The sequence below is a fragment of the Drosophila kikkawai genome, chromosome 3R, assembly GCF_030179895.1.
Source record: "Drosophila kikkawai strain 14028-0561.14 chromosome 3R, DkikHiC1v2, whole genome shotgun sequence".
Taxonomy (NCBI): domain Eukaryota; kingdom Metazoa; phylum Arthropoda; class Insecta; order Diptera; family Drosophilidae; genus Drosophila; species Drosophila kikkawai.
The window spans coordinates 33106553-33121453 of NC_091731.1; the positions used below are offsets into that span (position 1 = coordinate 33106553).

General features: G+C 40.3%; 2 protein-coding genes across 21 annotated transcripts in view; one reads left to right on the forward strand and one right to left on the reverse strand.

Moving 5' to 3' along the window:
* Nucleotides 1–991: 991 nt before the first annotated feature.
* On the reverse strand, nt 992–2631 carry tll (nuclear receptor subfamily 2 group E member tailless). Its single transcript, XM_017165405.2, has 2 exons — nt 2556–2631; nt 992–2350 (listed from the first exon to the last, which is right to left on the reverse strand). Exons 1-2 carry the CDS (start codon nt 2629–2631, stop codon nt 1047–1049), a joined length of 1380 nt encoding a protein of 459 aa, XP_017020894.1. The 3' UTR covers nt 992–1046.
* Nucleotides 2632–5680: 3049 nt separating this feature from the next.
* Nucleotides 5681–14901, forward strand: part of nompB (intraflagellar transport protein 88-like protein nompB) — a 55222-nt gene continuing 46001 nt past the window's right edge. For 11 of the 20 annotated variants that reach the window (XR_011445192.1, XR_011445204.1, XR_011445198.1 and 8 more), the window contains exons 1-2: nt 5681–5892; nt 5946–6012. The gene's annotated coding sequence lies outside the window, so the exon portion shown is untranslated. Of the gene's footprint in view, nt 6013–6406; nt 7217–8562; nt 8907–8949; nt 9243–9655; nt 9675–9708; nt 10106–14260; nt 14280–14901 lie in introns of those variants that run through there. The other 9 variants (XM_070286871.1, XM_017165383.3, XR_011445201.1 and 6 more) reach the window with 8 other exon arrangements.

Here is a 14901-nt window from a genome sequence, read left to right on the forward strand (position 1 = left end):
CGCTGGCTATTGTGAAAGGATTCACATTGCCATTGTCCTCCGGGGATAGCGACTCCGACGATTCCGATCCACCTCGATCCAAAGTCACAAAAGTGAATTTTTGCTTTTTAACTTTTCGCAGAGGCAGCAGCGGCGGCGGCCATTGCAATCCGTCAAGGTTCCAAAATTAATACCGACTTTGGTTTGCTCAGGCGGAAAAACTATGCTAATTTTTTTTCAGGATCCTTCGTCTTTTGTTCTTGTATTTGCATAATTTATTTTCGATTAACTGGGTCGACGCTATGCGGTTGCTTTTAAGGTCTCCAAAGACACTACAAAAAGCATCACGAAATGGCCATAAAAAAGTATGATAATTCTGTGTGTAATCTCATGATTCCATGTTTGAAATAACACTTTCTAAAAGGGAAGACGTAATTCTTAATAAATTAGAGGCTGGGTAAATAATTTAAAGAGTCTTTGTTATTTTTAAGGCGTTAATTTTTGTATGAACAGAGTCCCTCTTTTGATTTATATTTACAACATAATAAATATTCAAAAAAAAACTGAGTAAATGTGTTTTTGTTTTATGTAAAATTTAATATTCAAAGAATATGACTAACACTTTTAAATATTTAAATTCCACTCTTCAAAATCGAGATCTTTAGTTAACTTTTCATTATCTGAAAATAAATAAAATTTCCCATCCAACCCAAGCAAATACCAGTAGTTATTCATTTCGAAAACCTTTAGGTTTATTTTGAAAATATAGATTTTTCACAGCTTAAAACTAATGATATGAACTTAAAACTAAATTGTTTATAACTGTACAGGAAACTAGGCTACGATTCAAGTAACTAACAGGCAAAGTTGAAACTTTTGCGTATGCAAATCCAATTTTTTAAGGTAAGGTAATGAGGTGAATGTGGCTTATGTGTGTGTTTTTTAAGGCTCGACTCCTGGAGATGTCCTGGAAAGTGGTGCAAAGCGCTTCTTCCGAGATTATCACAGTTCCCAGCACTAGGAAGGCACTTCGAGTGCAGATCAGATCAGGATACAAAGGACTCTCCTCAGATTTTGCGCTGGCTGTACATGTCCGAGATGAGGCGCACAATGGTAATATCGCCAATGGTCTTGCGGAAGAACAGCTCCTCGATGGTGAAGCTGGAGACCTTGTGCATCAGCTGGACGACTCCCAGCAGGGTTTGGAATCGCATAGGCTGCGCAGGATGCGTCCTCTGGATGTAGTTGTGCAGGGCGCTACGGGCATCGTTGTGCATGGCCGCCACCTTTGAGGACTCCAGCAGACCCTTCGATTCCGCCGAGGCCGAGGAGTTGGGACTGCCGCTGCCCGTGAGAATCGAGCTGTTGGCCAGATCCTCCGTAGAGCTGGCTGCCGGCGGCGACTTACGGAACAGGGAGATGGCCCTCAGGCACTCGTACTCGGTGCTGTCGATATTGAGGTGGCACAGCTGGTTGAGCACATCCTGGAAGGCGTGCACTTCGCGCGTCACCATGCCCATGATCTCACGATTGGCATTCTCCGACTCGTAGACGAACAGCAGCTGGGCAAAGTTCATGGGCATGAGGTACTGAGCCATGGCCAGGATAAAGAACTCCTTCCAGGACTCCTCCAGTAGCATCAGCTGGTCGGGCATGGGCAGTTCCGTAAAGGCGCGCACGCTCTTGATCCAGTTAACGTTCTTGAACAGATGCTCGGCCGCCGTCTCCTTGATGTGCTCCGCGGCCATCAGCGGAGGCGTTGGTGGCAAAGCCCTGGTAGCCAAGGCATTCATGTAAGCTGCCGTGGGCGAGAAGAAACCATGATGTCCCTGATGGTGACCCGGATGATGTGGCACTCGCGGCACGGATAGATCCAAAACAGCAGCAGCGGCGGCAGCAGCAGCTGCAGCCGAAGAAGGAGGCTGGAAGGCTCCGGTCATGCCAGGATGATGCGGTCTCTGCGGCAAACCAGGCATGGGCATGGGTACTCCCGGGAATCCAGTCAAAGCAGCTGTGTTCATTAGAATCTCGGCGGGTATTTGAGGCATCTCGCCGGCACCCATCATGGCATCCTTGTACATGGCCATATGGCGGCGCAGTGTGGAGTTCCTGGGACCCCGTTCATGCTGCACAGCATCCTTGTTCATGCCCACCTCGAAGCACTTCCTGAGTCGGCAGGCACGGCACTGATTCCGGTGCGTCTTGTCCACCACGCAGAGGCCCTGCTTCTGGGACTTGCAGACATATTGCCGGGAGCGGCGAATGCTCCTCTTGAAGAAACCGGCACAGCCGTCGCAGGCATAAATGCCGTAATGCTTGCCGGAGCTGTGATCCCGGCACACTTTGCAGGGCACATGGTAAAGGATGCGACCTAAAATGGCAGAGAAAAAGAAGGTATATTTATTAGTAGGAGTTTTAAGTTGATGTATAAATTTTAATAGATTTTTTAAAGCTTGGTTTTGGTTTTTAAATACGACTTTTTTAAGTTTATGACACCTTTAATAGTCTTCTTATGAATGCAAAGCTTTATTTATTTAATTTGTTTAGTTTCTTAAATTTTTTTTAGGTAAACTTACTCGATGCCGCTGGCGACAGGCGCACGCTGTTGTATTTCTGATCCATCATATCTGGCGAACCCTCCGACGACTGCATACCGATGTGGGGCGTAATTTTGGCGATTTTTTAATAACTTTTGGGGGTTAGCACGAGGTTTTTCTTTTGATTTTTGCGGCACTTTTTCTTTGCACTTGGCACTTGAATGAGTTTTGTAGATTCTTGCGAATATTGGTTGGTCTTTGAGGTATTTGATATGGTTATATCCTTGCTTGGTTGCTCCGATGTGTACTCGCTGAGATCACGACGGTTTGTGTTGTCTGCTCTCAGGACCGGCGGGCTTTAATAGTCCTTGCAAGCGAATCCATTCATCGTTCAGTCGATCACCCTTAGGTAGAGGAAGTCCTCGTTCATTGGTTGAATTTACGGCCCAGGGGTTGCTAACTCTCTGCCTGCCCAGCCTCGTACGCTCGCTCGCACGGTTGCTCTCGGGGAGAATCCTTCGATCCTGGCGGGCTGCCATTGCGAAAATTCATTGAGCACGGACGCAGCAGCCGCCGCTCATTCTCAATTCCCTGGGTTTTATGGCCTTTTTCCGCAGGACTCGCTACCTGCCCGCTCTCTATCTCTCTCTCTATTGCCCTAGCTACCCTCTCTTCTATGGTTCTCTGCTACTCCGGAGAGAGTCCTGCGACAGTTGTTAATGAAGACACAGCGGCGGGGACATCCTTATCCATATACAATCCTTCATGGCCGGTCTTTTATGGCGCTGCCATTATTGCCGCTTTGTGATTTGTGTGAAGTACCTGTGGGTTCGCTCCTAGTTATCCTGCCCGAGTCCTTTTCGAGTGGCGATTGACGAGGCAGCGAGCGAGCGAGCAGGGGTTGAATGCGCACTATTGATTGTTTTCCATTCAATAATTAGGTTTTTATGATGCAATCATATAAATGCAAAGGGGAAACTTTAATAAATATTAAAAATATTAATAGATTGTATAGGGTTGTAATAGTTTACATATTTGATTTTAATTATTACGGAACCCAGAAGCTTAGTGAAAATAATATATCGATACACTTTTAAATTAATATTCGAAAATTCCGAAGAAAACTAGAAATATAATCTCTAATCCTTACAAATTATGTAATTTGCTTACTAATTTCCTATAAAATTCATTTAATAGTATCCATTTAATGAAATGTTTTGAATAAATGATTCCAAATTTAGGAAAAATACATACATAATATAAATTAATATGCGTTGACTACTTTTATACTACCCTACAATGTGGTATTTTTAAACTATTTTAAATTTATATTGAAGCAAATTTTAGAAATATTTTATAAATTTAGTAAATTATGTTGCCTTATTTATTTTTACATATTTATTTTCTTTTAGATTCGATTTAACAGCCTCTACAACCAATGTATTATTCGCTGTGGTTGGTGAACATTTATTTATTAACAGAATTTTTGAAATATTTGTTTAATATTTGGTATAAGATTTGTATTTATTATCAAATTGATTTAATTTATATTTATATTTACTATTACTATGTATTACTATCTATTAAAAAATCATTTGAATTATAGCTTAAAAAGATATGGATAATTTCTTGTTAATACATATCCTTTTCTAAGATCACAATGTGCTTTAACTATAAATTATATATCAAAAACGTTGCATTTTCAATTAAATACCTAAAGTTAAATCGAAATAAGAAGATATAAAGATATAACTTAGTTGTTCAAACTACTCCCTCTGGTAAGCCAGCTTAGAGTTGCCTTTTGAGAGCCCTCGCCTGAGCTCGGATCGGATCGTCTAGACTCGGTTTGGCTCGGCTTGGCTTGGAATTGGATTCATGGACTCAAGTGGCCAGTGCCTCTGATCTCCTGAAACCGCGAGCGTCGGGCCCAGCCAAGTCCGGAGGACCCAATCCTAATCGCGTGCCGCTTAAGCAGATTACGGATCACTGATCACGGATCGCAGGAGTGCTGCCTGTCAAAAGGCTGCTGCTAGATCAAGCTTTCTCAGCCGAGGATCAGCGGAATTCAAAAGAAAGACATTGCACGAGGCTACTTAATAATGTTAAGCAAGATCCCGCAAGTCTGGTGCGATTTGCGGACCAACGCCTAAGGCCACACGATCCTGATCCCATATTTCTGCCCATTCCCGATCGCATCCCGAAACGTGGGAACAGTCCAAGGGAGAAGATGCAAATGCCAGACGGGACTCATTTTGATACATGACAGACACTTGAAAAGAGCAATTATATTTCGATTCGTATTACGGATGCGTAACTTGATCAATAAAACGCTCGACATGATATCATCACCCCGGGGGTTGCAACTCCTCGTTCTAATTGGACTGTCCACCCCTTGATGTTTTGTGATGATGATGTCCTATAGAGTCTATATGATAAGTTGAGGGTGGTTAGTTGGAACTCAGGTGTGCTGTATGGGAATGCGCTTGCGTGCGATGCTATGCTGATCATTAGCCCAACTCCCTAGGGGGAGGATGCTCTACTAAACCAGATGACGATGACATATCAATTCTTGGACAATAACTGACCATTCCAAGGGAACTTAATTGTGGGAACTCATGAATATTCATAGGCAAATGAACAGGAGGCTGCATCTCCAGCTGTCTGAACTTCCCACGCCAAGTCAAGCTTCACTAGTTTATAGTTTAAAGTAATGAATGATAGAGGTTATATCATACAATAAACGTTATAACTTTAGGAAGTTGGAAAATCGCTGCCTGCTGCAATTTCCCCTTTTCGATTTCATTCACTTCAAGTACAGCTACCGATCTTAATGAACTCGAAACGCCGGCGAGCTGCTAATCCGCCGGATTAGCGCTAAATCCACCACAAGAATTGAAACAGCAGTCACCGGCAGGTCACAATATTGCTGTATATGATAACCCTACCTGTGATCAGGTAGGCCGCCCACTCTCGCCGCCCATTCAAGGTCGAGGCAATGTACAAAAAAAGTGAATTAAAAAATTCCTGGAAAATTTGCGACTTTTTAGCAAAAGGGTTCTGCTGAGGATACTTCATTATTTACTTCATCTAGTTAGCACCTTTTTTGTGTTCGAAGAATGCAGGTAGCTACCGTTCGGTTGGCTTCGATTTTTATGTCACTTTCGCCTGGCGAACGTACAAAAGGGTTACGACGCCACACAACTAATTACACTTCGGGCTAAAAAGAAAGACAGAATGAAAAAAGGGTTAAATTTAGGCCCCGGGGAAATTCACTTCATTTACACATTGAAGGTGGAAAATTCCCGGCTCGCTTTTACAACCCAAAAGTTGCCGCCGTCTTCGTTCGTTCATTGAGCAGACCAACGATCTCCGCGAGGTATGGCCCACTTCTACTCCGACCCAATGGTTATGGCTATGGTTATTCCCCAGATCCGATGCCGTTGGTCATTATGAATCGCGCCAGACTTTTGATGGGAAAGACCCGGAATGTCATTAGGTGAGTGTTTTGTTCTAGTTTTATGGCTTGTCGCTATCTGGTGCACCGCCGAATGCGAAGTTGGTTGAGTTTTAGTCATGCTCGTGGCACTGGAGATTCAGTGGCAGTGTAACCAGGTTTAGTTTAGCACATAAAAGTGACCAAATATTCTGAAATTATATATAAGTTTGGGGGTATGAATCAATTCTTAAAGATCCTTAGTCTACGATTGAGTTAAGTCTTTAATTTAAATAAGTTTAAATGCTAAATAAATACACATGTTACAAAAATGTAACTGAATATCCAGAGACCCCTAAACATAACAAATAAAAACCCTTTCGAAAAACCCATCACCCAATCAATTTCCATGTCTAAATATGACAACCAACAATTATGCCTTTTTGGCGCCAAGAAGACAACAAAATACAAAGTTTTTGGCGCTGAGATTATGCAAATTCATCCAGAGACTACGGAAATGGTATCCTTTGTGGACGACTTCCGTCGGAGCGAGACAGCAAAGTTCATAAAAGCAAAAAGCATGTCAAATCCAAGCGCAAAAGTGCAAACAGACAGAGGGGAGATAACTCCGGGAACGAGATCCACAGGAAGCGACTTGGAAATCACGTCAAACTGAAGTGCAAATGGGGTTCCCATTATCCCAGCGGCAGGAAGTGAACTATTAGACCCTAAAAAAAAGAGAGACATAACTAGGAAAAGCGCAATAATTGAATCAGAAAAGTAGGGACGGAGGCACAGATAAGCAATCTGATCTTGAGAAATCATGTGAACAATTCCAAACATGAAATTAAAGTGCTCAAATGTCCTGGAGGACATCATCATGACGCAAGAGGAGGCAGGAGATGCAGGCAGAAAGTTGAGCAACTCCGGTAGGGATCCGGGGGATCGAGAATCGAGGTTCCCAGCACTGCACGTGCAAAATCAAATCCAGATAAGTTTCATATTCGTGGCCGCCACGGAAACGCGGCCAGGACAATGGGACACACCTCCAGGACTGCCGGCAGAAGATCGGCGACTCCCGACAACCCGATATCCCAGTACCCACTACCAAACCAAATCCGAATACGATGCGAAATCCTCCGCCAAGATCTCCGATTTCAGGCTGTTGAATTCCACCGAGTTTTCATGCAACAGGAGAGCGAGAGGAAACAAGTGATGAAGTCGCTGCTTCCATTTCAATTTCAGCTTTGATTGTTGTGTCCTGCACAGGAAGAAATATTATTTAAATGTGAACATATTAAAAATGATTATTAAATTATAAGGATAACTAGCAGAGATTTTTAAAGGTTATTTATTTTGGTTATTAAATTTTAATTGCTTTATAAATAAGTTTATAATGTCATATCTTATTCTAATATTTTAAATATACAACCATAATTAAGATAAAAGCTTTTAGAATACAAACAAAACCTTCAGCACATTTTAAAAATATTTTTAAAATTAGTTAGCACCTTTTTCCCCAGTGCTCTGATATTTTGTACCTTGCATAAGTGCCAGTGCCTCCGTTTTGAGTCTGAATCTGAATCCGAGTCTAAGGGGCCTTTTGTGGTCCTCTGCCAGAGGAGCCTCTTTGTTTCGCTCTCAACATTTGACAGCCAACATAACTTAAGGACTTTTTGTTTGCCTTTTTTACAATTGCGTCCCAGCTCGTTGCTGCTGCTAAGTAGGATGTCCTGTTCGCCGCTGTCCTTTTGTTTTTTTTTTGGAGATTCAGCAGATCGAGGACCAAAAACCAGGCCACGTCTCGTTTGCATCTTAAGCCCGAAACAAAGATTATGTCATACGCAGATCACTCGCCTGGCAACTGGAGATAGGAGCCGTCTAATATCGGGGCTTTGTACATTGCGTTACACACTTCTCACGCCCCGGGGGATGAATGTTGGCGAAAGTTTCCGATTTCACTCTCAGATATTGCGAGAAATTTTACACATTTCCTGCAAATTTCTAAAAGTAAAATGTGTTTATGTTTTCACTTTCCCAAACGGCAGATAGACGATCTACGAGGGCTCACCGGATTTATGCCACTTTTCCGGCTAAAGGTGTTTTATAGATTTTCAAAGATATTGCATTAGCAGCGGCAACTTTCTTTGATTAGGTTAGAAGTTCTTTATTTTCTGTTTTGTTTTAAATAAAAATACATCTAAGATATTTGAGAAAGCACTATGATTTGGTAGGTATTTATTTTAAATTTTGACTGAACATCTAAGAGAAAACTTTGGATTCTTTAAAAAAGTCTTAATAAAAATAATTATTCAATTTTTAAATATTGTCTATATTCTTGAAATCCCTCTAGTTTATTTATAATTGCTTTTATATGTTTTTTTAAAATGTATTCTCCAAAATAATAGACCCCTTTGTATTATATTTATGCTTTTATTTACAAACTCTTGTCTCCCCAATCTTTGATTCCCTTTCGGATTATTAGGTTTCCCATTGCCTTTAGCCAATTAAATTGATTTGAATTGATCGCATTTACACGAGTTCGTTAACCTTCAACCTTTACAATATGCCCTTTGCTCGCTAGTCATCATTATTGAATAACAACCATTATAGCCTTTTTTTCTGATCCGTGGGAAGAGCCGTGGAAGCTCAGGAATCTCAAGGATCCACGGCTGATTGAAATCGAATACCATTTAATTCACCTGATGGCACCTGATGCCCTAAGATTTTCCAACCGAGACCTTAACAATTGATTCACCATGCGGGAAATTCGGAATTTTATATTTTTCACACAAAAAATATGATGGTTATTGAATAGGGAGAGAGTTTTTTGAATAAATAGCGAATCTTGGAACTAACTTCCACGAACTGAAAAGAAAAGGGTTAGGGAAAGGACGAATGAATGGATTTCAATTTCTTTGGCCTTTTTTTCTGGAGTCTGAAGTCCTCGAGAACAAGTGGGCGATCAATCTAGCATGCGCAATATGCTTTTTGTTTCAGTTATGAAATTATCTATCGGCAGGAGCAGTGGCAACCCTCATCAAATTGCTAACTGAAGGTAGCAGAAAAAGGGGCATTCTAGCTTATCGATGGCTTTGAATCAAAAGATCTCGAGATCTTGGGATATGTGGAAGGCGGAGGAGTTGGAGCAGGAGCAGGAGCTGGGGATCTGTCCACAATGGACTACCAAAGAAGCGGGCCTGTTGTCATCGACGAGAGATTTCCATGGAAGATAGATTGTCAGAGATTTTTTTGGCCATGAATTAATGAGAAAGTTGTATAATTTAAGAGAGTGAAAAGTGAAGGAACAGCAGGGTATGTTAGAATAAGGAGAAAGTTAAGTAAAACTAGTATGTATGTAGTATGTAGTATGTTTTATATTTCAAGGTTGATACTTAAACTGAAACTAAATTTAAAAAGAACAAGATGAGCCTAAAAGGATCATCAATCATAATTGTATGAATAATTTGAATAATTGTATAAATTTCTCGTTTTCTAAACTAAAATGTTATTTAATTTCTCTCAAAATATGCATAGAAAAAATCTTAGAAACCAACTTATTAATTCCTCTTATAATGCCAAATACTAGGTATTTTCTAGTCTAAAAATCTCATCCTCTAACACACAACACTCATACTTTTGTGAATTAATTTTCTCGTTGATGTCTGATAATTTGTTTGTGATTTGTCTACCAATTAATGCACAGTCATGACTGAGCCACTGACTGACGGCATTTTGATTTCGCCTGCCATCGCCTAGATATCGAGTTTCAGCGACGTGGGAAGCACGCACGGATTCCACGGATCACGCAGCCCAAATCGGGATGGTGAAGAGGGCCAAAGGACCCAGTCCTTCGAGATGAAAGATATGCGAGATCAACATGTAATCTTTGGCATAAATACGAGAATCGCTTAAGAATAACTGACAACAACGGCGGCAGGACAATGAGCGCATGTTGCATGCCCGATCGAATGTCCTTTGATATCAAACGTTAAAGGAGCACCGTGCGGTACTTGAATTTCATTATTATACCAAAAAAGGTACTATGCTCCTCCATTGTGAGCTCCGTTGTCGAGACCTGTTGTGTCGTCTGAGTCCAAGTTTTTGTATTTGAATCTGAGTCAGGGCACTGGGAAAAATTAATTGGAAATATATTTATGAGGAATCAGTTAAGATAAATTATTAAGAACATTTTTCATCCTGATTTTATATTTTAATATTTTAAGAGATTTTTTTATCCATAATTTGTTATTATTTTCGTGTCATAAATTACTTTATTTGCTTACAGATGTCACTAATTATTTTTTAACCCCTCTTTTTTAGAGTGTGCTATAAGCAACCCCTTGTCGTGGTCCCTGGCTCTGAAGTTCGGCAGAATTTCGATGCTGCCGGTGCGGCTGCCTCGGTTTTTTAGCCGGAACGCACACTTCAACCCCTTGTTCTTCGGTCTTGTGTCCTGCCCCTACATCGGCCTGAGTCCTGCCTGCCCGCCAGCCAGCCAGCCTGCGTCCTGTCAACTCCTTTTGTCATCGCCATCATTTGCGGCCGCTTGACACTTGCAGATTAGTAAAGTGTTGAGAGATCTCCGAGTTCCTTTCCTGCTAATTGCCAGCGGACAATTAGTTCTGCTCCAAATCGATTGCAGGCTGCAGGACCTGTACTACAGGACTGGCACTCGCAGGACACAGGACATGTGCAATGATTTGCATTCTTCATTGTCTGACTCTCGCACATCTGACCCGTGTTCTTAATTTTTTTTTTTCTTGTTTTTTTTTCGAATTCCTGAATTAACTTCTCAGCTTGATTCATGACTTTTGGTAATTTTTAATCTGCCTTTCCGGTCTGCAATATTTTTTTGTGGGCGTTTTTCTGGCCCTGTTTCTGGTTAAGAAAAGTATCTTTAAGAAATTGGGAAATCGTATAAGGAGGATAATATTTTCTTCGTATGAGAATGGTTTCGAAAGGGTGTACTATACAAAATTAAATTTAAATACCTATGCTGGCTTTATTTTATTGTATTTTTTGTAAATTTAAATAGGTTGAAATTCAAATTCAACCTATCTTCTACCTTAAATGATAAAGATCCTGATAATATTATTTAAAAGTATTAATATTATATATTTAATATTTATTTATGTGATATTTAACTAAACTTTCTTAGGTTTGTTTTCTTTATAATAATTTATAGTAATTTTTCTTCTTCAATATTAACAAAAAATGGAAAAATAACTCTAAAAAGGTTGCATACTTTCAGGCTTTCACTTTAAACAGTGATTCCACTTTTTTTAACTGAACATGTAAAGTAAAATATGAAGTGAGGTTTTAACTGCAATTTTAAATATTCCTTATAAAAATACATTACAAATTACCTTTATTTATATTTATGTTATAAAAATAGAGTCTAGTGTACCCTGAAAAAGTAATAAAATATATATAAAAAATCCTAAAATAAATTAAGTTGCCATACAAAATTTATATACATGATTTTCTAAACTGCCTTAATCATAATTAAATAATTTCTTAACTGATTTAAAATTGCTATAAGTCTCTCAAATCACAATAAACTACTACTACAATATACGAAACAAACAACTTTAGTATAGTTTTTTTGGTTTCTTTCATTCTTTTTCTTTACTCTTCCCTTAAAAACTGATGTTCCTTAAATATTTCCTTATGATTTTTCTTCTTCATCATGTTGGTTATACTATAATTGATAAATTATAAACTGTTTTGCATGCCTTAAAGGTAGTTGCCTCTCTTGTAAAATTATTTCTTCCGCTCCATGCAACATTGTTTCGTGTTTTGCCTGCATTGCGTCCTCTCTAAAAATAATCCCAGCAATATGCATAAATTAGGATCCATTCGCCGTATCTGTGGCCGTGTACATGCTAATTATAATGACAAATCGGTCAATTATAATGCCGTGTCATAAATTTTCGAATCGCTATCGATCAGCCTCGCGACTCGAATATTGAATAAAATGGATCGTAAATTGTGGAACATGCCTGTTCACATGGGGGCGACTTCATTAAGAAGATGCTGCTGCTGCTGCTGGTGCTTCCAACTATCGAGATAATTAACAGGACTCTGGGACAGGACTACTAGACAAAGGACCAGATTCCTGTAAGCCAGATCAATGGGGAGCAATTTGCCAACGACTCAAGGCAAAAGTAAAGGGGAAGATGCGGATGTTCGAGGTAATACCTCGAGGCCCTCGAGATTGCAGCGGAGCCAAGCGGCGGCTGGTTGGATTTAATGAAGCTAGTGGACAGCCTCCTCGCAGCTGTCAGAATGCCCATTTCCAGGTCACGCCCACCGCATTAAAAAGCCACTAACCAGGACGTGGGGGCGGGGGCGTGGCAACGTTCAACCTGTCACAGAGTGGCGGTCGTGCAGTTTTCAAATTTATGGCCGACACGCATTTATACACCTCCCCCAAAAAACAAAAAAAGTTTCCAGCAAACAAAAACATACACAGAAAAAAAGTGGGAAGAGATTAAGTCGAGGGTTTTGGGCTTTTTTGCTTCGATTTTATAAAAATCAAAGGCTTTCTTTATATCAATTTCTTATTCTGGATGTTTATTCACAAAAATAAATTATAAAAATAACATCTGCTAATGAAATTAGCAAAATCATATATTTTCTGTGTGCATTACTGGAATGGCAACGTGTTTGCCAGGCATTCATCATGTTTTATTTCAGTTAAGTTCTTTCACTCCACCAGAAGCAAGGCGAAGAGAACTGTTTCGCCTTATAATTGCCGCACTTAAGCGAAGCGGCCAGCAACGGTATAACCAGTTCCTTCAGATCCAGCTCCTGCTCCTCCGGAGATGTCCATCAGGCAGCTGACCGCAGAAAGGGCACGGCACCATCCCCATCTCCAACCCCAGACTCTGCCTCTCTGGCATTTCGCATTAAATCTGCAACTGTCCCAGGCACATTCTCTTTTTTTCCCAATACCCTTGAAAGAGGTAAATGGAATTTCTTGAACTTCTTTTATAAATTGAAAAATGTATCCTTGGAATGTGATATTTGTAAGCAGTAGGGTCCTTAGTTTTTTTGTAGTTGATGGGAATTTAATACTGAGAAGGAAAAATTAAGGTAAATATTTTAAATTTTGTAATTATGAAGAAAAAAATAAATATATTTTTATGTTTAATCATTAAAAAGAATAATTATTATTATTATTATTATTATTAAACCGGATTTTTACAAAATACCTTTTTATTCTTTATTTTTCTAACATTCGCCTTCGAATTCAAGCATCTTTCTCATTAAATATTTCCCCTTTACCCTTTTTAATTAATTATTAATTACAAATAATTCCAAAAAAGGTACCTCAGCAAGTGTATTCCCTGCTTCGTTGCCCGGATGCCACCCAATCCCTTCGTGATCTTTATGGTCATGTGCTGTATTTCTTCACGCAGATCGCGTCGCCGATGCAGTAGGGTCAGAATCCGCAGCTGGGCCTCGTCTCGATCTCTGGGGTTTTGGGATTGCGTTTGGGTTGATTGCCGGTTTGCGATAAGGTGGTGGCATACCAAAGCCCGATTGTCTTACACATCTATAAATAGCCTGAAACTGCGACTGGATCTTGGACAGAAAACCTGGCACTGGCACTGGCGCATGCAATCATTAGTGGAAATTTTGCCTGGCCACTCTCCTGGCACAGGGTCCCCGAGGGGCAATAAAATCAGGCCCGGCAGACGCCTCACATATACAGATCCTATATAAATATACACACTCGTCCGCAGAGGAAAAGAGGCGACCGCAAGCAAGGTCGTTGAGCGACCTTCAGTCGGTTTCCCGTTGAGTGCCGCTGCTCTTGGCCTTTATGGGCTCGCTTTCAGGTCTTGGGGCAGATCAGTAAACAACGACAGCGACATTTATGGAAATGCCTGCTCTTAATTGGCCAAATGTGGCTCTATAAAGAGTCTCCAAAAACGGCCGCCTTGACTTTGTCACAGGTTCCTTGTCCCCCCGATCAGCGATCCCCAGTTCCAGTTATCCGCAAAGGAGTCAAGCTTCCGCGTTTCACTCGGAAGACTGATGGTCCTCGGGCAGGTTCCAGCTGCCAGGGTATTATCTTTATCCCAAAGGAGAAGAGAACAGCCCTTGTCACTGCTTATCTCAGTGATTTCAGGTACTGAGAAAATTAAGGGGAACCATAAACATTAAATCAATATAAAAAGTAGGTAACAAGGTAGAATCTACGTTCACCACAATTCAAAGTTTTTCAGTACTTAAACAGACATTAAAAAATGTCTAATTAGAATTGAAGAAAATATATAATTTCATTTATAATTTTCAGTGTAAATCTCAAAACAATAAGCTGCGATTCCCTGGCATGGACTGTCCTGCTCTGGCTGCTGCTTTGTCACTTGTTCATATCAATTAAATTTTAATGATATTGTCTCGAAAAAAAAACTACTTTCCTTCGCTGTGCCGCAGGCTGCGTGTTTTTAATCAATTTTAAGTGGCTATTTACATAGCGGAACAGAGGAGCAGGAGATCAGGAGCAAAAGGATCCAACAATCTGCCCCCACTCTGGCACAACCAGTTTTCCATATAGTTTCCCACTTCTCCTCCCCCAAAAGAGATTAATGCACACACAACTTGGTTATATTCTCGTTTTAATTCTCATTTATTTTTACTACACAAGTCACTTAGTCTCTAATTAGGATAGTTTCGCTCGATCTTAATGCTGGTAGGTGCTTCTACGTCGTCGGATTCTTTTATGGCAAGTTGCTAAGTCAGTGGAATTTCGAGTGCTGTCGGCTGAATAAATTAGGTTCGCGTTGGGTAACTCTATAGTAATCTAAAGTTACAATTACAATACCAACAACTACAATAAATTAATTAAAACATTAACTAGAAATTAAACAAAATTCGTTTACTGACTAAACACACATACACACAGGGCCGAAGGAGTGTGTCCTGGTCGCGTGGGAA

Coding starts and splice junctions, on each gene's coding strand:
- tll (XM_017165405.2), bottom strand. CDS start 2,631: ATGCAGTCGTCGGAGGGTTCGCCAGATATGATGGATCAGAAATACAAC. Junction 2,351..2,555: donor CCTGTCGCCAGCGGCATCGA/GTAAGTTTACCT, acceptor CTGCCATTTTAG/GTCGCATCCTTTACCATGTG.